This window comes from Microtus oregoni, unplaced genomic scaffold (assembly GCF_018167655.1).
Source record: "Microtus oregoni isolate MIOR12 unplaced genomic scaffold, Mior012 000041F_ref0000270, whole genome shotgun sequence".
NCBI lineage: Eukaryota > Metazoa > Chordata > Mammalia > Rodentia > Cricetidae > Microtus > Microtus oregoni.
The window spans coordinates 8593086-8613706 of NW_024543208.1; the positions used below are offsets into that span (position 1 = coordinate 8593086).

The 20621-nt window shown below is 39.3% G+C and overlaps 1 protein-coding gene across 1 annotated transcript in view; it reads left to right on the forward strand.

Annotated features, from left to right (window-relative positions):
• LOC121433820 (multiple epidermal growth factor-like domains protein 9) overlaps positions 1–20621 on the forward strand; it is a 100582-nt gene that overhangs the window by 63050 nt on the left and 16911 nt on the right. Inside the window, exons 8-9 of the mRNA XM_041632454.1 lie at positions 14785–14924; positions 20364–20507. Coding sequence (XP_041488388.1) covers positions 14785–14924; positions 20364–20507 — 284 coding nt within the window. The remainder of the gene's footprint in view (positions 1–14784; positions 14925–20363; positions 20508–20621) is intronic.

Consider the following 20621-nt stretch of genomic DNA (forward strand, 5'->3'; position numbering starts at 1 on the left):
ACTAGATGAAACACGGGAGTTAAAGTTTGTGACAATTGTTCTGGGCAGTGATTTTTTTTTTATGATATAATCCTGAAAATATAGGTGGCAAAACAAAACCTTTCCCAGAGCAAATGAAACAATTTAAGAGAAAAGAGACAGCCTGTAACTGGGGAGAAAGTATATATAAGCTATAGATCTTACAGGCAGTTGATAAGTATCCATAATATTTAAGAAATCTAAACAACATTTCTGCAAGAAAACTAAATAAGCAAAGGACTTGATTAGACTTCTCAGTTGACCATAGAAATATTACTTTATGAAAAAATGTTCCCAGTCATTGTTTAAATAAATGCAAATTCCAACCACAACAGCATATCACGTATCACCTTGAAGCTGTGAGAATGGTTATTACAGAAGACGGAAGCTTCGAATGCTGGGGAGGATGCAGAGGATGGGGACTCCTGTGCACTGTTGGTGGGGATGTAAATTAGTGGAATTGTTTTGAGCCCAGTATGAAGGTTCCTCAGAAAATGAAACTAGAATTATCTTACGATTCAGTAATTGCCCTTTTGTGTATACATGCGAAAGGATTGAAGTCAGTATGTTACAGAAATATCTCCACTTCCATTTCTTGTTCACTGCGGCACTGTTGACAGCAGTCAGGAATGGAAGCAACCTAAGTGTTCAACACCTGCTGTATGGAAAAGAAAAATGCACACCCAGCATATTCATACACACATATACACATGCATGCACACACAGACACCAGGAATTTTATTCAGCTATAAAGTGAAACTGTCATTAATAATAACTTGAGTGGACCTGTCTTCTAAAGAAGCTGATCCTCCGGAAGTCAAGAGTAGAGTGGTGTTTCCTGGTCTGTGGTGGGGTTTGTGGGGGATATGGTGAGATGTTGACCAAAGGGAAAGAGTTTCGAACAAAAAGGACCAATTTTACAGATGTATTGTTGGTATGATGAATATAATATGTTTATAACTTTAACATTGCTAAAAGGACAAATTTTAAATGTCACTAAAAGAGACATTTAAATGACAAACATTTTATTAGCTTGATATACTTGTTCCGCAGTGTTTACATCAAAACATGCCATTTTACCCACTAATGTGGTTACTTACCAACTAAAAGTAAAATATTAAAACAATATTCACATCTAAAACAAAATTCTAAAGAAATACATTCTTCCTAAAGTAGTGTGCAGATTTACTTTCTGTGTGTGTATGTGTATTTAATTATGTGTTCATGTGGTCCTATGCATATGTGTACCAGTGTATGTGCTAAAGGTCATAGGTTGATGTCAGGCATCTTCCTTTGTCGCTCTCTACCTGTGAGATAAGGTTTCTCACTGAACCTGGAACTCACTGCTTCTGCCAGGCTGGTCAGTGAACTCTAAGGATATTCTTGTTTCTGTGCCTCCTTTCCCAACTCTGGGGCTGGAGACTGCCCATGTCTAGAATTTTGCAGTTGCTGATAATCAAACTCAAGGTCTTCATGCCTTTTCTCTTGCTCCATTGTAGTGTTAAAGAGATATGTTTAAGTGACTATTTTAACATAAGATCTTAAACTGCCTTGAATTTGTGTGTGTGTGTGTGTGTGTGTGTGTGTGTGTGTGTGTGAGAGTGGTCCTTCCAAGTGGTGTGGTGGATAGGTTTAATTAAGTGGATTGAGATCAGTGCATTATTTATTTAAAAAAAAAAGTGGGCGAAAAGAAAAAAGCCCCGGATGTGTGCTTTTGTGTAGTTATGAACTAAGAGGGTTTAGAACCAGATACCAGCTCAGTGTTGTTGCATAGTCAAGGTGATTACAAGTCTAGGACCCAGCCATGACTAGCTCAATAGCAGCCTGAGTCTCACTAGTTTGCTCTAAGGTAACACATGGTTCTGAAAAATACCACAAACTGGGAGTTCGAGGCCAGCCTGGTCTACAAGAGCTAGTTCCAGGACAGGCACCAAAGCTACAGAGAAACCTAGTCTCGAAAAACAAAAAAAACAAACAAACAAAAAAAGACCACAAACTGAGACATACCAGGTGCCACCAAAGACACCACACAAAAAAGGATTCCTAATGTTCCAACTTTTGTACATAGGATCACCTGCAAGTACACACCCATCACTTTTCACCAGGACATCCCTAGACAAATGTCAGCCAATCAGGGGGCCTGAATCTTAGAAACCTGTCACCCCACACCCTGCTAATGTAACCGTTCTGGTTTTTCCTTTTAAATAATGCCCTTTAGAAGGACAGGGTTCCTTGTCTTGCAACTGCTGCACCAGTTGCTGTGACGAGGTCCTGCTGGATTGTATTATGCACACAATACACCTTGCTTTTGTTTTGGAGAGTTGGTCTCCCTGGTGTTCTTTTGGGGTCCCTACAGACTGGGCACAACACAAGTAACTTAGCTTCCCTTAGCCCCTTTCATTGCTCATAAAATGGGAGCAGGTCTAGAATGTACCTCATTGGTAGAGCACCATAAGACCCCAGATTCCATCTTCTGTCTTTACTTATTTATTCATTATTTTACTCACTCTTTACTTCATTTATTCACTAAATACTTGGATATTTTATTGTGTGATGATTTGGTTATTGCTGTATAACAGATCACCCCAAAGTTGGTGTCTAAAATGACGATTTTATATTTCATTTTCCTAGCCAAGGATTTTGGCAGTGCTCATCGGAATGTTTTTTGTGCTCCGTGTGCCTGTCACTTGTACTGATTTAGTGGGTGGCCTGCTCTGGAGAGCAAATGACTCTTGGGTTTAGTACCTTGATGGAGATGGGTGGGAAATTAAGCTGAGGTTATCAGCTGGAGTACCTGCCTTTGTCCTCTCCAGTGTAGGAAAATTAGGATGGCCATGCCTCTTAGATGTAGGATTTCCAGGCCTCCCAAAGAGTGCCCAAGGAGACAGGAATTAGAAACTTTCAGACTGAACGTACTGGATAAATCTAGACCTCCCCAGCAGGAAGAAAATTGCTGGAAAATCCAAGCAGGAAGAGAAGAATCAAAAATCTAGGATTAGCCAGTTCAGTGACTGTGTTTCAGGAACTTGCTGAAGATAAAGTTAGATTGTAATCTTGAGAATAATCTTGAGAAACAGGGAGTTTCCCCCTTGTGATTTTAGGAACTAGCTGATTATGACCTTGAGTGATCTTGAAAGGCAGGGAGTTGTCCCCTTGTGACTTTCTGTTCCACCCTCCCTGCCCCTTTTGGATTACTGGGCTGTGGTTTCTTCCAATAAAAACCCCTTCTCCAGGTCACTCGGGGTCAAACTCTTCCCCTGCATGGGTTATGAGTCTCGGCCCCAGTGCACTGGTTCCCATCTCGTCTCATCATTAAAGCCTTGTGTGATTGCAGCAAGGACGGTCTCTTGTGAGTTACTGGGGGAGTCATGTTATCCCGAGACTTGAGTGAGAGTCTCCCCAGCACTGGGTGTCTTTCAAAACCTGGACCAGAAATGGTGCGTGTTCTTTAGGCTGCAATGGTCACTACATTTCTAAGCTTTAAAAAGTGGAGAGAAACAAATTCCCTATCTCTTCATGGGAAAAGTCCACGTGTGTATGGCTCTCTTGAATATAGTAATTTCTATGTGTGTGGTGCCATTACAGGGGATAGAGTAATTTCTATGTGTGTGGTGCCATTACAGGGATAGAGTAATTTCTATGTGTGTGGTGCCATTACAGGGGATAGAGTTGCAGCAGTAATGAAAATATGATTGGCTCTTGGAGGACTGAGAACGTTCACAGAAAATATTAGCAAGTGCTATGGGGAGAGAAAATGGCGGAAAGGAGTGTGCAGGAGGAGGTGGCTGGAGGGAGGTTGTGAAAACTGGAGTGAGGTGACAGACCTGCAGAAGGTGAAGGGCAGCTCTGAACTGCAGGCCTCGGGTACAGCAAGCATGAAGGTCATGATTTGAGTACGTACCTACAATGTAGAAGCCCGGCCAGGACAGTCAGTTGCTAGAACAGAAAGAGTGGGACTAGCGGAGAGCTTTGAGGTAGCCAGGATTCAGCTGGAGTCAGGTTGGGCTCAAAGCTCATCATCATGCTTTTGTTTTTGAGGCAAGGTCTCACTAGGGATCCCTGCCTGACTTGGGACTCAACTGTGTAGACCAGGATGGCTTCAAACTCAGAATTCTGCATGCCTCTACCTCCAGAGTGCTGGGATTAAAGACATGCACCACCATACCTCCATCATAAATTTTGAAGATAAAATAGATTAACTAAGACAATGCCTGGAACATGGTCTGGGTCATGGTAAGTGCTTGCCCCAATACTTTGTGGACCATTGACCCTAAATGTGGGAGCATTCCAGTCCCTCCTTGTTGCATTGCCTACTACTCAGTCACAGCTGCTTCTCTGACACTGGTGTGTGTACACTCTGTTCAGAAACAGCAACAGGATCCCAAGGGGAATATTTAATAAAGTCCTGTTGTTGGACAGGTGAATCGTGCCTCTTCTGTAACAGCTTTCCTAAGGTAGATGGACTTTGCCCTGGTAGATGTTCTGATGTGGAAGAATTGACTTTGTGCTTTGTAAGTTCACACTTTGGGTGATTCTTTTTTTACTGGCTAAATTTTCTTACTACCTTATAAATAAAATCCTTATTTTAATATTTTAATAGTTTAATGGTTTGAGTGAAGTTATAATCAACAGAGCTTTTTTTTTTTTTTTTTTTCGTGACATGGGTGACACCTTTAGAACCTGTCCTAAAACTTAGCTCTTGTTTCCCAGGTTGGCCTCAAACTCACAGAGATCCTCCTACATCTGCCTCCAGAGTGCTGCAATTAAAGGCGTGTCCCACCACTGCCTGGCTTCAACAGTTTTTTTCATATTCTATTTTAATTAGCCATCTCAGTTTCTTGCCAAACTAAATAATTCCTCCTTTTTAAAACAAACAGAAAAAAGAAAATTGATAGACTTAAATAACATAATTTTTCTGTTTCTTGTTCTCTCTGTCAGAGCGTCAACATGTAAACTATCTGAGAAAGAGAAGAGTAAGGATCTTCAGGGACATATATATTCATTTTCTGTGTGTGTATATGTGTGTACAGATGTGTGTATGTGTGTATAAGGGTGCCCATGAAGGCCAGAACATTGCATTGAATCCTCTTCAGCTGGAGTTATAGGCAGTTATTAGCTTCAGGGTATAGGTACTAGAAACCAAACTCTGTTCCCTTATAAGAACATCAAGTGTTTTTAATCACTGAATAATCCCTCCAATCATAGTGACCATTAATACATCATTTTATATATTTTAATTAAAGTTAATGACATTATATTTAAATGTATACATAAACATGTAGTTTATATCCTGCAAATCTTAAAGACAAATCATATAGACAGATGTTTTAATGAAAAAAATGCCAAGATACTTGATATTTAAAAAATAAATGAATCATTCACTGATGGATACAAATGGTCCAGCTGGCTTTGATTCTATATAAGTTAGGACTCTATAGTTTTCTCTTGATGATTTTAACATTTTCTTTCCAGAAACTATTTGTAATCTTGTATCATAATATATGTCTTTCATTAGCTGCCTGTTGCTCCAAACTGATAAAAATTGAGTGTTTATCTTTAATTTAGTGCCACTTTTGAAAAGTTTTAAAAATTGAATCTAAAAAGTAAATAACTCAAAGTCTTTCCTTTATTTAGATACTGTAAATTCCACCTATTCTAATGTCTTGAGGGAAAATCATGATCTAAAGCTATTCTTACCATCTTCACAGTTACTTTCATGTTTGAGTTGAAGTCTGTACTGACATTGTATGTATGGCTTTTATCTTCTCTTTACGAAGGAGAATAGGTAGGCTAAGGGAGAACATGTGCTTTGTGGAAGCTACTCACCAGGAAAGCTGGATGAGAACCAAGCTCTATTTCCTCCGGTGCTTTCCATAGCTCCGATTCCTTCTTTCCTATCTTCCACCCCTCTCACATAGTCAAGGAAATTCTGAATACTCTATGTCCACACATCTTATGCAAAACAGAACCTTTTTTAAAAAACAGATTAGTGAGTACTTTTTTATATGGATGTGTGTCATATCTTGAGATGCCAGACTTTTGAATTTCTTTTTGAAAACTGAGTAACTATTGTTGTTGGAAGACAACCAACTTGTTTAAATACTTTTAAGAAATGCATTTATTGGGATAAAGATTAAACCCAAAGCCTTACACATGTTTGTGTGCTCTGCAAATTGAGCTATGCTGCCAGGTATAAGAAATAACTTTCTAAACTTTTACTGAGTTTTTTTTTTGACAAATCATTCATATATAATATTCATTCTGATTATTGAACTTTCCTGAAATAATAACTTTTTAAAGCCTTAAAATATTTATTGATACTAATGATTGTGCAAATTCTGTAACTAAGCATTGGTACCTCAAGAAAATGTAAAACCATATTTGGATAGTTTAAGATATGTGGGGTATATGCACAATTTTCTTAAATAGAGTAAAATGTTCACAGTTTGCTAGAAATACAAATCCCTAGGAAACGACAGCAGAGGAACAACTTCTACCCTAAATGTCTTGCTAGCATATCTTATAGACTTTTGATTTCTATTCAAGAACAAACCCTCTTTTTTACAGCCACTCCCCCACATTTATATCATTGACCTTTGCTTGTGAATGCATTCAGCAGTCTGTGACAGGGAACCCATGAAAGGGTGCTGTATGGCTTTGCTCCGTAAAAGAAGTCATACAAGCAAAGCTTTATGTTTGCTGACTGATTGGATTCTTTAATGAAATTGATGGTGTGCCATGAGTAAGATGATGGAAAGGCACTTTTAGTGCACAACCCATAAGCAAACTTCCCACTCTATTCCCTCGATTTTTTTAAGTGAAAAGAAAGCACCGTCTTCCCTGTTGTTAAAAAAAAAAAAAAATCTCCCCAAGAAAAGTGAAGTGTGATATCTAGATTCAACAATTGACTTTGTCAGGATTCCTGAATTAAGTCTGGTTGGTCTTAAAATAAGTAACTAAGAGATAGATTCTCTAGGGAAAAACATGACATCAGTGTTTTCCAGCTGACATGGGTGTTGTGAGTGCCCAGAACAGAATGCTAAAGAGAAAACACCTTAGAGACCACTGGTTCTCAACCTTCCTAATGCTTCAAGTCTGTAATATAATTCCTCCTGTTGTGGTTGCCCCACGCATGAATTTTTCTTGCTACTTCATAACTGTAATTTTCCACTCTTATGAATCATAATGTAAATATCTGATATACAGGATATGCGGCCTCCAAAGGGGTCATGAACCCCAGATTGAGAATTGATGTTATAGAGATAGCAACAACCAAGAAAATATGTCTATATTTTACCTGTGGGATATTTGCAATTTATTGTCTCACGGTAGATCCTCAGAAGTAACTCTTGATCCACTTGTATATGAAGTCATTTCTTAGAGGAATGAAGAGCAAGCATGTTTCTATAGATGCCTCAGAATTCTTAAAACTTGGCTAATAAAATGCTGGTAGCCATCTTCATTATGAGTGATATTTCCTTGTGATTTTCTCACATATAGAAGGACTTAAGTGATCCTTCTTACTGAATCACAAAATCTTGCGCTGTTTCAGACATGACAAAAGTGCATTCTCTTTGCTAGTATCTTTGAGTTATATATTTGGGGAAGACTAAATATGTATCGGGGCATCTTTTATGTTTTTCATAGTTACTTAAGAAGATTTACTTAACTAAATTCCTATTGGATTTTATGAAAGAGCAGTGCTCACCATCTATATGGATGGTACAAAGTTTATAACTGTCATCTAGCTTGAATATCTGAATACCTACTATTGTATTCTCTGAGAACCTTGGGCTTTGTTACCCTACCACAGCTTTTCAAACTTCCGATTGTTCATCTTCTATTGGGGAAAATTTGACGTTTACTGGAAGTGAGAAAGAAACAAAATTTATTCTAGAAAAGTATAAAAGAATTACTGCTCAGAACTGTAGGGACAGTGAGCTATGATGACTGGGATTCACAGAATGATGGTGACAAATAAACCCAACCCACTGACTATAGACAATAACTCTGCCTTCCACCAATCAAATTAAAGGTTATGACTTCCACTTACAACAGTTACTTGGAGAGGAAGGAGATTATTTATTAACTTAGGTCTTCAACAGAGGGGCTCACTGTTTTTATATTATTGTTGCATTGTTAGTTCTTTTAGAATGCCTCCATTTTAAGTTTTTTTTATGTAGATTCACTTATTTGCCAGAAGTTTACATGGCTGAATAGACTAGGTAGCTCTGAATAGAAATGCCATTCAATGTATTTTTTTTTTTAATTTAAGATACAATAGTTGAAAGTTGGTGTAGCACAAATCCTAAATGTCCTTCCTTAATAACAAAAACCTGGAGTCTACCATCAGGGCAAAAGCTGAAAGATCAGAAAAGTAAAAGAGCTAGGGAGTACTTTTACCTCTACAACTAGGGAGTTCGTAACCTCTATCATTGCTCAGACCAAAGAGGCGATCATGTCCCTAGGAATCATTAGACTGCATACTCTCTCTACAAAACCTCAGACTGCATCTGAGCTCCTGTCTCTTCCCTCCTTGTTTTCCTCTTTCTGCCCAGCTATGTCCCTCCGGTCTCCACCTTCCTAGTGCTGGGATTAAAGGCATGTGATCCTAACTGCTGGATCCCCTTTGTGTGAGCTGTGTTTTTCTTTTAGAGGGATTCATTCTCATGTAGCCCAGAGTATCTTTAACTCACAGAGATCTGTCTGTCTCTGTCTCCCAAGTGCTAGGATTAAAGTTGTGGCCACCCATGTCTGACTTCTATTACTAACTTAGTGAGTTAGCTCTGCACTCTGATCTTCAGGCAAGCTTTATTTGTTAGATTACAAACAAAATATCACTACAAAGTGGTAAGTTTATAATATTAACACAAGACCGGTCTTCTTTCCTTCTTTCTTTCTCTTCTAGGTTAAATTTATTTGAGTAAAGCTGCACTAACTTTCCGTGCAAAAGTGAGAGGTTTTGTTCCTACTTTTCTGCTCCTTTTGACAATTCTCCAGATAGCCATGACAAGAAGAGGAAAGTGTCTTAGTTATTCTTCCTGTTGTGATAAAAATACTTGGGCAAGGGGCTGGTGAGATGGCTCAGCGGTTAAGAGCACTGACTGCTCTTCCAGAGGACCCGGGTTCGATTCCCAGCACCCACATGGCAGCTCACAACTGTCTGAAAATGTAGTTCCACGAGATCTGACACCTTCACACCAACGAACATAATAAAGTTAAATAAATAAATAAAAAATAAAATGTTTAAAAAAAAATACTTGGGCAAAAGCAACTTCTGGCAGAAAGGACTTATTTCAGCCTTCAGCTCCAGGATACGTACAATCAGTAATGGTGGCAAAGTTCTGATACCAGAAGCTTGGGACTGCCGGTCATAATGCATCCCCAGTCAGGAAGCAGAGAATAATGAATAATAATGAATGCTCATGCTGAGCAGCCTTTCTCCTTTTTATGCATTCCAGAACCCAAGCCACTTTTAGGATGGGTCTGCCCACCTCAAATAGCCTAGTCAACATAATCCCTCATAGGTGTTCCTCAGGTCTTGCCTTCTGGATCATTCCAGATCCTATGAAGCTGGCCATCAACACTAACCATCACAGAAGCAAGGTTCAACTCTGTTTAAGATATTTTCTTAGGGGTAGAAGGTAAGCTGACTGGTTGGACTAGGAGCATAGTAAACTGAGAAGCATATCTTAGTTAAATAAATAAAACCTTTACATTTGTAAACTATAGTCCAGTATCATGGTTAAAAGTTATACTCTACAAAATTCAGTCCAGAGTCCCAATAATCTTTCAGTTTAGAACTTCTATTTTTATTGCACTAATAGAAGTAGGGGGATGATAGGGAATTGCACTAACTGACATGCATAAGAGCTGTGTAAGTATTAATAGTTTTAGCTTGGCCTGCTAAACTGAATCAGCAACTCCTTAGGGACTCATTATTAGAAGCTAAATCTCTAAGAAATCTATTTTTAACTGTAGCCTTCAGTTAAATTGTCTCCTATGCAGTGGGACTGTTGCCAAGATCTGCTCAGACAAAGTCTAAATTTCTGAGGTCTAGATGAGCATCTAACGAAAGGCATGCATGCCTGTGGTCACAGCATTCAGCAGATTGAAAGAGAGGACCTGCGTGGACTGAATGACCCAATGAATGCCTATCTTCAAAAATATAAAACAACCAAACAAAAACATTATCCCTAGTGAAGAAAAGAGGGACAAAGAGAGAATACTTTAGTTCTTTTTTTTCCCCCAAGAACTCTGGTAATTAGTGTTTTTCATCTTTTTTCTTCCCAGTGCCTAATTCCAAATTTTTGTCTGTCTATTCATTGAACATTCACCAGTTATTCATTAAATATGTACAACAAACCAGGCATTTACTTTTCTGCATTTCTGAGGTTACCAGGTTGCTTACCTTTGGATTGAAATACCCATTTAACAAGGTATACATTAAAACATTCTGTTACAAGTCCCTGTACTTTTGATAGATCCTGACAAAAGGAAACTACTTTATCAACCTTTGTTTTGGGAATTTTATAATCTAGTGTGAATAAAGATTAACATATTAAAAGAATATAAAACAGATTATACTTGGGATTAAAATGTAAATAGGAGACCCACAAGATCTCTGTGGACCAGCTAGGGAAAGTTTCATTGGAAAAAGAACCTTGAAAGCAGCAAAAATTATAGAGGTAAAAATGAAAAAAAAACTATTCCAGAAAAGTTTACAGAAGAAATAACTGTTCCAAGAGTTACTTGAGGAGAATTTTGCAGAAATGGCTGATAAAGCACAGATAAGTGAATGTTTGTAAGAATGTGGAGTGCGAAGGAGGAGTTGAAAATATCCAGAGGGATCACTGTGAATTTATTAAATGCTGTCAGTTATACCTTATTCAGCCATTCTGAAATGCTGTGCTCTGTGCCATGTGTTCCAGTCACTTTGAAGGCCTCTGTGACTTTGGATAGAATATACCAGGCAGTGATTTTTTTCCAGACAGGTCTGGAATAGGTCATCAGATCCCCCTGGATCTGATTTTCAGATTCCCTGGGGCTTGAACTATGGATGGTTGTGAGCTGTAGTGAGAGTGCTAGGAATTGAACTTGGGTCCTCTGCAAGAGCAGTAAGTGCTCGTAAACAGTGAGCAAACTCTCCAGCAAAATATTTTGTATATTTCTGCCCCAACTAGCTGTGATTTTCCTAAAATCCATGTCATTATTTCTCCAGGAGCCTTTGTTCAACGCCCTTCCTGCTTCTTGCCATTGATGTACCACAGGCCCAACCTGGTTCTCAGCGCTTGTATTAGTCAGATGTCAGAAGCAACCTAAATTCCATCTAGAGTAGTATGTTGCTATGAAAGAATCATTTGAGGACTGGGGTTGAGTGTTTGCCTGGCATATTATATCATGCCTTGGGTTTAAATCCTCAAAACTGAAACACAAACCTGTATACTGATATGGCCCCTCTCTGCTAGATGTTTATGTAGATGACAACCACAAGCATATCCTCCTTTTGTTCCTTCCATTTCCTCTTGACCCTGATCCTCCTGTGTATGGTGGATTGCTGTCTTACATGGATCACAGCAATGGATGTCCTCCTGTGTGTTAGGGAAGACTGTTTTTCATGGGTCACAGGAATGAATGTTCTTGCCCTTTGACTTCTGTTTTGATTCATTCAACAGGAGTTATTAACTGGATGTGGTAACACATGCCTTTAATCCCAGCATTTAGGAGGCAGAGGTAGGAGGACCTCTGTGTATTTGAGGCCTGCTGGTCTACATAGTGAATTCCAGAACAGCCAGGATTACATTAGAAGACCCCATCTCAAAACAAAAACAAAAATAATAGTGTTTAAAAGAAAATAACTAAAAGTTTTATGTTTTAATGATTGGAGAGAATTATTAGTGTTATAAAATAAGTAGAAAGAGATCAGATTGTAAACTAAAATTTTATGTCTTTTATTTTTAATTTGAGAGGTTGATGATCAACCTAGAATTTTTATAGGATTTAGTGCAGGAGCTGAAGAAATGACGTTGTTTAAGAGTGCTTGCTGCTGTTACAAGGGACTAGAGTTCAGTTGCTAGTACCTATGTCTAGCAAGTCCCAATTGTCTGTAATTTTAGTTCGAGGGCATCCAAGGCCACATTCTAGCTTCTGGAGGTACCCACAAACATATTCACAGACACACAAATACATAAATAAAGATAAAATTTTAACAATTTAGTATAAAATGCATCAGATGACCCCATTTTAATCGTAATAGCTTAATTTTGATCTCGATCTTACTTACCAGAACTATGATTTAAATACATTGTAGGCTCAAAATAGAGAATTATATCAAATTCCTAGTCTAGAAATAAGTATGAAATGGTTCAGTAATCAAGATATTTTTGTTTGTTTGTTTGTTTTGGGTTTTTTAATTGATTTTCATTGAGCTCTACATTTTTCTCTGCTCCCCTCCCTGCCTATTCCCTCCACTTTAACGCTCTCACAAAGTCCCCATACTCCCAATTTTATCAGGAGATCTTGTCTTTTTCTTCTTCCCATATAGATTAGATCCTATATATGTCTCTCTTAGGGTCCTCATTGTTGTTTAGGTTCTCTGAGATTGTGATTTGTGAGCTGCTTTTCTTTGCTTTATGTTTAAAAAACACTTAATGAGAGAATACATGTGATAATTATCTTTCTTGATCTGGGTAACCTCACTCAAAATGATGTTGTCTAGCTCCATCTATTTTACTGCAAAATTCAAACTGTTGTTATTTTTTTATGGTGTGTAGTACTACATTGTGTAAATGTATCATATTTTCCTTATCTATTCTTTCAGTTGAGGGGCATTTGGGTTGCTTCCAGGTTCTGGCTATGACAAACAGTTCTGCTATGAACATAATTGAACATGTGTCCTTGTAGCAGGACTGAGCATTGATGAAGGCGTAAATCACAAAGAATCCCACACCAGTTTGGAATTATGATTAATAGGGTGGTATCTATTTAAAGGGGGAAAAACTTAGAGATCACCGTCCCAGATAACAGCCCTCTGTGCAATCAGGAAGGAGTCTAGTCGCCGGAATCGGAGCAGGAAGCAAAGAGAGAGTGAGGAGGGAAGTGGCTGCTTTTTTAAAGAGAGAGACCACGCACCAATGGGCTGGTATCTCAGCAGCTATTGGCTGGAGGAGCGGAAGGACCTCCCGCAACAGAGCATCCGTCGGATATTATAGAGGGAGGGCCCACTTGTTCTTTTGGCCGCCTGGCTAGCTTAGCCCTGAAATAATCACACAGAAATTGTACTAATTAAATCACTGCTTGGTCCATTACCTCTGGCATCTTATTGGCTAACTCTTACATCTTAATTTAACCCATTCCTAGTAATCTGTGTATCGCCACGCAGCAGTGGCTTACTGGCAAAGATTCTGCATGTCTGACTCTGGTGGCTCCATGGTGTCTCTCTGACTCTTTACTTCTCCCAGTATTCATTTCTGTCTTCTCCGCGTACCTAAGTTATGCCCTATCAACAAGCCAAGGCAGTTTCTTTATTCATTAACCAATGAAAGGAAAATATAGACAGAAGGACCTCCCACCCAAATATACCTAAAAGTGGTATTACTGGATCTTGAGGAAGGTTGTTTCCTAATTTTCTGAATGTTTTTGGTTTTTGAGACAGGATTTCTCTGTGTAACAGCTCTGACTGTCCTGAAACTAGCTTTGTATACCAGGTTGGTCATAGAAACTCATCTGCCTCTGCCTCACAAGTACTGGGAATAAAGGCATGTGCCACTGTGCCTGGTTCATTTATCAAGATATTAATCTTCACATTTGTGAGAAAGAAGCTAAGTAAAGACTGGCTTATTTTCTCCAAATTGGAACAGATGCCTGTTGAGCTGTGGGATAATCTTGAAATGGGAAACAGCAGTGGTACAAGTTCTAAGCCCCCACTTGTCATTAAAGAGAAGTTTTACACTGGTAACTCCATGGATCCTTTGTCATGTGTAGTGATAAGAGCAGCGGGGCTGCGTTCCTAGCACCCCGGCCACCTGCTCGGCTAGCTTATGCCTCGAAATAACAACACACAAACTGTATTCATTTAAACACTGCTTGGCCCTTTAGCTCTAGCCCTTACTGGCTAATTCTGATATCCCAATCAACCCATCTCTAATAATCTGTGAGCACCGGTCTTACCGGGAAAGATTCAGCATGTCTAACCTGGAGGCTTGCTTCATCGCGTGCGTCTGCCCGGGAGAGTGGAGCATGGCATCTCTCTGAGGCGTCTTCTCCCGAGAGGAGAGCTGTGGAGTCTGAGCTCACTTCCTCTTCCTCCCAGCGTTCTGTTCTGTTTACTCCTCCCACCTATCTTCTAACCAATAAAATGGGCCAAGGCAGTTCCTTTATTAGCCAATGACCTTCCTCCATCAGTCATGTATTTTAAATAGAGGATGGAATTGTCATAAAGTATTATTATTAATGCTATTCACTGAATTATATCCTTGAAGTTCTCTAGTTTTGAAATCTGGGGCTAGGAGGTTATGACTTGTGGCAAGCCTGAGCTACATAGAGAGGTCCAGGCCAGACTGGTCTACACAGCGACACTCGGGTTCCAGAAAACAAAACCAATCAGACAAACAAAAGCCCTTTAAAAATCCCTATTATGCCTCTGGAAAGTAAAATCTAGTAGAAACTCTTGGCTGTCTTCAAATAATCTGTGGAGCTTTAAATAATGCAGTTTTCAAAATCACTGAACTTTTGTTCATTGTTCATTGTCTTTTATTTTATTCGTAGTTCTGGGAATTGCCAGTGCAGAGCAGGTGTCACTGGCTCCCTGTGTGACCGATGCAAAGATGGACATTATGGCTTTAATAAGACAGGCTGCTTGCCCTGCCAGTGCAACAACCGGTCTGATAGTTGTGATGTTCTCACAGGTACGTAGTTTCCTTAATTCGTATGAAATTACTCTTTATTAGTTCAATCTTGAAGTCTTTATATATTCTTTTCAAATATAATTTATTTTCTCTGTTTTATAATTTTTTGTTCTTTTAAAAAGCTATAATAAATCACATGGCAAGCCAAACTTTTATAACAACAAATATATTTTTGAACATAATATCTATGAACTTCAAAGATAGCATTGATTGAAGAGTTCTAGAAGTATGGAGATCAACACCACGTGAAGTGAAGATTCGGAAGTGAAGAAATGTGTTAGAATTCTTACAAGCGAGCATGATCACTTGGGAAATTTTGTGTGAAAAAAGTTGAGGCTCCATGAGATCTGAGGGAGAGTCAGATAGATCCTGGATTGCAGGGTGCAATTTACTGAGTGCTCATGTACATAAGAATGGTCAAGGGTGGTAGCAAGATTGACCAGTCCTCACAACTTGGATCAGCAACTGAAAATTATGTAGTGTTACAAGGACAAAGGTGACTCTCATCAAACCTAGAATGAAGCTAGTTTATCTCACACTAACATCAAAGATGCCAGGCACATTCCTGGTGATATTGGACAGGTTCTAATAGTGAAGTCCCGTTTACCATGCCACTTTATTTTTTTTATCTGAAGTGTGCAGGGGAGCTATTTTAGATATGGGGATAGGGTTACTTAGGCATAATCATGAAAGTTATGGCTCATGTTTTCTACAGTTAAGTCAAACTAATGTTTCTTTTCAGGGGAGATTTGCTGGTTCTGGGTGTGGGGTGAGGAGTAAGGGTTAGCCACAAGGAAAGGATGTGTACTTGAAGAAGAGCTTTTGACTGTGATTTGGAGCCTGCAGCACAGTTGGAAACTAGAAGAGCCCTAAACAGAAGACTGGTTTCCCCGAGGCCAGAAAATTCTTTATGCTGAGGAGACAAAATCCTTTTAGAGAGAGGAGAACCTGTTAAAACATACAGCCAGCTCTTTGTGAATCTATTATCAAACTCTAAAGCTTCATGGAATGGGTCTTATTGGCCCCAATGGCCATTGCTGAATCTCTCAAAGTCTTTCAGAGCTGAGGAGACAAAAGTCTGGCAGATTCTTAATCCAAAAGATCATGCTAAGAAACAGTGAAGAAGTAGAGACAGATACAAAAATTGAAGTCTACATACAACCCACTTCATGCCTGATTGAATTGGCACTATCATTTTCTCATATTTGCCTAATACAGGAAAAGAGGACCCTTTCTGATTCTTTTATATATCAGGTATGATATACGATAATAAATAACAGAGACTACAAAAATGGAGAAATGTGTCCAGTGATAAGCAACGGAGTCAGTACTATGAGTAATAGTGTTATAAGAATTAACTTTAAACCTTTTAAATACCTAAAATTAGTATATTGTGGAATTAGAGGGAAAATCAGACAAAATGGGTAAAAAGAGATAAAATGTTACTACAGAACAGCACTATACTGAACATGCACACACACACGGGGTGGAGTGGAGATCATGAAGATGAGGGAGGTAGGTAGTTCAGTGAAGTGTTTGCTGTGCAATCATGAGGACCTGAGTTCTAACCCCTAAGCTCATGTCAAAAGAGTACAAAGTCAACCTACAGATCAGCAATCTGAGAAACACCCACTCTATAACAAAGAAAACCACATTTGTGCAAACCCATTCAAATTGTCACAAATTCCTTAAATGTATCATTAGAGAAACTTGTTAGAAAGTTTTTAAACACCAACAGAAAAAAACCCAGGACTTAAAGAATTCGATAAACACAAGAGGTTATGAGAAAAGAGCATCAGAATATTTGAATCTGAATGGATTCCCAGAAGAAAATATGCTCGAAACTTATACTGTATGCTAATCCTCTATTCTCCAGTGAAGTGTGCACTGTTCAGTGTGAAATCTGTTCAGAAGACACTGTGTTATATTTTCTGTGTCATCTGGCCATCCCATACCTGTGCATGATATTGCCTACTGTTCTTCTTTATTGATATATGTGTGATCCCAGCCTGTCTTCTATTCCAGAGTTATGATTCATGATATTTCCTTCTGCCAAGAATCACCTTTCTAAGCTACCTCTATCCACACTGCAGACCCCTTTGTCTTATTAAGTCATATTCTTCCTTTAGGTCTGTCTTCATTAGCATTTCCTGATGCTCCTCACGAAACGCAAAGTGCTTTGCTATACGTTACCACGTGCACTTGTAATTTTTCAGAGCACTTGTCACAGTGATGTTTACATGTTTACTTATGACGGTCACTCTCATGTGCTTGCCCACAGTAAGTTCTATCAGGTCAGGAACAGCATCAGCTTCGTCGCCATCCTTTCCACAATCTCTAGCACAGATATTGGCACATACTGAGCACTCACTGAATCTTTGTTGGATAAGTGAACAAACTAATGGGGAAACATGAACAAAAACAGTGAGGCTCAACGTTAGATAACAAGAAGAATACTTCATTGTCCTGTCCATTAGTTGCTCACGGGGTCTTTTATGGTACCGGAAAGCCATGTATAAGATTCTTTTCTTTTGTAACACTGAGGCAGCTCTCACCCCTGCTTGCACATGTTCTGGAGATAAAGTAAAATAAATCCTTTGAATTATTCTGGTTTCTGAAAGAAACAAATGTTTACCATATAAAAAACTAAGAATCCAATTTAAAGAAGTGACCACCTGACTTAGAACAGCCAGTTCATGTACAACTTTTCTAACAAGTGAGTTTTTAACAGTGCTGGGATACGGTTGCCCTCTGGTGGCCACGTTGTATGTTTGTTCGGCTGTTCTTCCCAATTTTTTTTTTTTTTATTGAGAAAAGGAAAAAAAAGTTTCAACCTCCTCCCAGCCTCCCATTTCCCTCCCCCTCCTCCCACCCTTCTTCCCCTTTCCCCACTCCTTTCCCCCTCCCTCTCCAGTCCAAAGAGCAGTCAGGGTTCCCTGCCCTGTGTAAAGTCCAAGGTCCTGCCCCCTCCGTCCATGTCTAGGAAGGTGAACATCCAAACTGGCTAGGCTCCCACAAAGCCAGAACATGAAGTAGGAACAAAACCCCGTGCCATTGTCCTTAGCTTCTCATCAGCCCTCATTGTTCGCCATGTTCAGAGAGTCTGGTTTTATCCCATGCTTTTTCAGTCACAGTCCAGCTGGCCTTGGTGAGCTCCCAATAGATCAGCCCCACTGTCTCAGTGGGTGGGTGCACCCCTCGTGGTCCTGACTTCCGTGCTCATCTTCTTCCTCCTTCCGCTCCTCATTGGGACCTTGGGAGCTCAGTCCAGTGCTCCAGTGTGGGTCTCTGTCTCTATCTCCATAGATGAAGGTTCTATGGTGATATGCAAGATATTCGTCAGTATTGCTCTAGGATAGGGTCATTTCAGGTTCCCTATCCTCAGCTGCCCAAGGAACTAACTGGGGACATCGCCTTGGGCTCCAGGGAGCCACACTAGGTTCAAGTCTCTTGCCAACCCTAAGGTGGCTCCCTTAACTAAGAATTGTGCATCCGTGCTCCCCTAGCCAACCTTCCTATATCCCAATCATCCTTTTTCCCCAAGTTCCCGCCATCCTCCCCTTCTCACTTTTCTGTCCCCGTCTCCCCTTACATCCATCCCTCCCCACCACCAAGATCCCAATGTTCTTCCCAATTTTTCTGGAATTTCTGTTTTAAATTGGTTTCAAAGTTCTGTTTTTGTAATAAAAATAAATTGGTGAAAATGGCACAGGGACAATTTTGACAATATATATAGAAAGGGTCTTAAAATATTTAACTCAGAAATTCTATTTTAAGAAACCTTCTGAGAAAATAATTCTAAATTCATTAAAAGGTCACGTTGAAAAAGAAAATGCTCATCAGAATGGTATTTATGATCCTAAAAAAGGTAGATACTCAAATTCATAACAATAGGCAATTAATAATGTTGCCTGGATATATATGGTTAGAAACACATTAAGTCAAAGCCACCTAGTAGGTTGTTGTAAAATTAAATACATTTGTACATCTACAGGACCGTGATCATCATAAAAAGCTGAGAAATGGTATCTATTAGAATGTTTTCATTGCAGAGCTTTTATGACATATAACTACACGACAGTGTGAATAATCAGACTATAAAATGATAAGTACCATATAATTGGACTGTTTCAGTGGCAAACCCCTTAATTAAAATAAAACGTTAGAGGGTCAATTATTTTCTAACTATAAACTTTTCCTTCAGAAAGCAGGCTTATTTTTAAGAACTCAAGACCCTATTGTGTGTTGGTAGTGTTCCACACAACAGATTCCAGCAGCCTGACTCGCTGGCTGCCTTGACTGCTCAAGAACCACTTTGCTTCAGGGTGCCACATCCTCCTGGCTTTCTTTGTATGGCTGCTTTTCCTTCTCCGTCAGCTGTGCTCCATCTCCCTTAGTCAGCTCTACACTAGTGCCTGGGGCTTGGAACTTGGCACGTCTGTCAGCTCTGCTTGTCCTTTTCCTCTGAGTGATCTCACCAGGTCTCAGATTTAGCTTAATGACATTAATATATGAGCTCTCGTCAGATTTGCTTCTCCCTTGGTCTCCATGTCCAAACATCTATGTGTCATTCTTCAGTTTGCTTTCCAGCCAGTGCTGTCTTTAACACACCTGTTTGTATACATTGCTAGTTCATTCTTCACTACAAGTTCCAAACTATGAAAGTGCCACAATTTATTTACTCTTCTATTGACATATTATCTTTTTTATAATTTGTGCAGTTAGTCTGTTTTTAGTGTGTAGCCAAAAATGGCATATTGTGACTATAATCACACACCCAGCTTTTTTTCTCATAGGACACATTGAATTCACAGACAAGTCTAGATCAGAAATAAATCAGGAAGGGTTGGAAAGATGACTCCACAGTTAAAAACACTTGTTTCTTGGAGAGGCCGCAGGTTGGGTTCCCAGCACCTTCTCTGGGCAGCTGACAACCACCTGTGACTCCATTTAAAGAGCTACAGTTCCGTCTTCTGCACTCCAAGGGCATCTTCACACAGTGGTGCACAGAACCAGGGGTAGGCACCCACACACATACTCATGAACAACGAATCTTCTTTAAAGTTAGGTGTATTTATTTTATTGTTTTGTGTATATGAATGTTGGGCCTGCATGTATCCATGTGTACCTGGTGCCCACAGAGTTCAGAAGAGGTTGGTCTTCACAACCTAAATCTCTCTCTTTCTTTCTTTCTTCCTTCCTTCCTTCCTTCCTTCCGTCCTTCCTTCCTTCCTTCCATTCTTCTTTCCTTCCTTCCTTCCTTTCTTCCTTTTTCCCTTCCTTCCTTTCTTTTTCTTTCTTTTTTCTTTTTTTTTTATAACAGAATAGAAAACAAACACTATCCTGTTATTGTTTTTGTATGTAATTTTATGGTCTTCTTGTTGCAAGCAGGATTTCTGAAAATTCCTTAACTCTGAAACAATTATTTGATTCTTTTAGGTGCTTGTTTGAACTGCCAGGAAAATAGCAAAGGGGATCACTGTGAAGAATGCAAAGAGGGATTTTTTCAAAGTCCTGATGCTACTAAAGAATGCCGCCAGTGCCCTTGTTCAGAAGTGACTTCTACAGGCAATTGCACCATAGGTAAGGACTTTTTTTCTAGGGCTTCACTTCCTTTGGTGAAGTACAGTGCATTGATGAAATAGGTTCTGGAGGATGTAAGTGAAAGTGAGATATAAAAATCACAGTAGTTTCCCA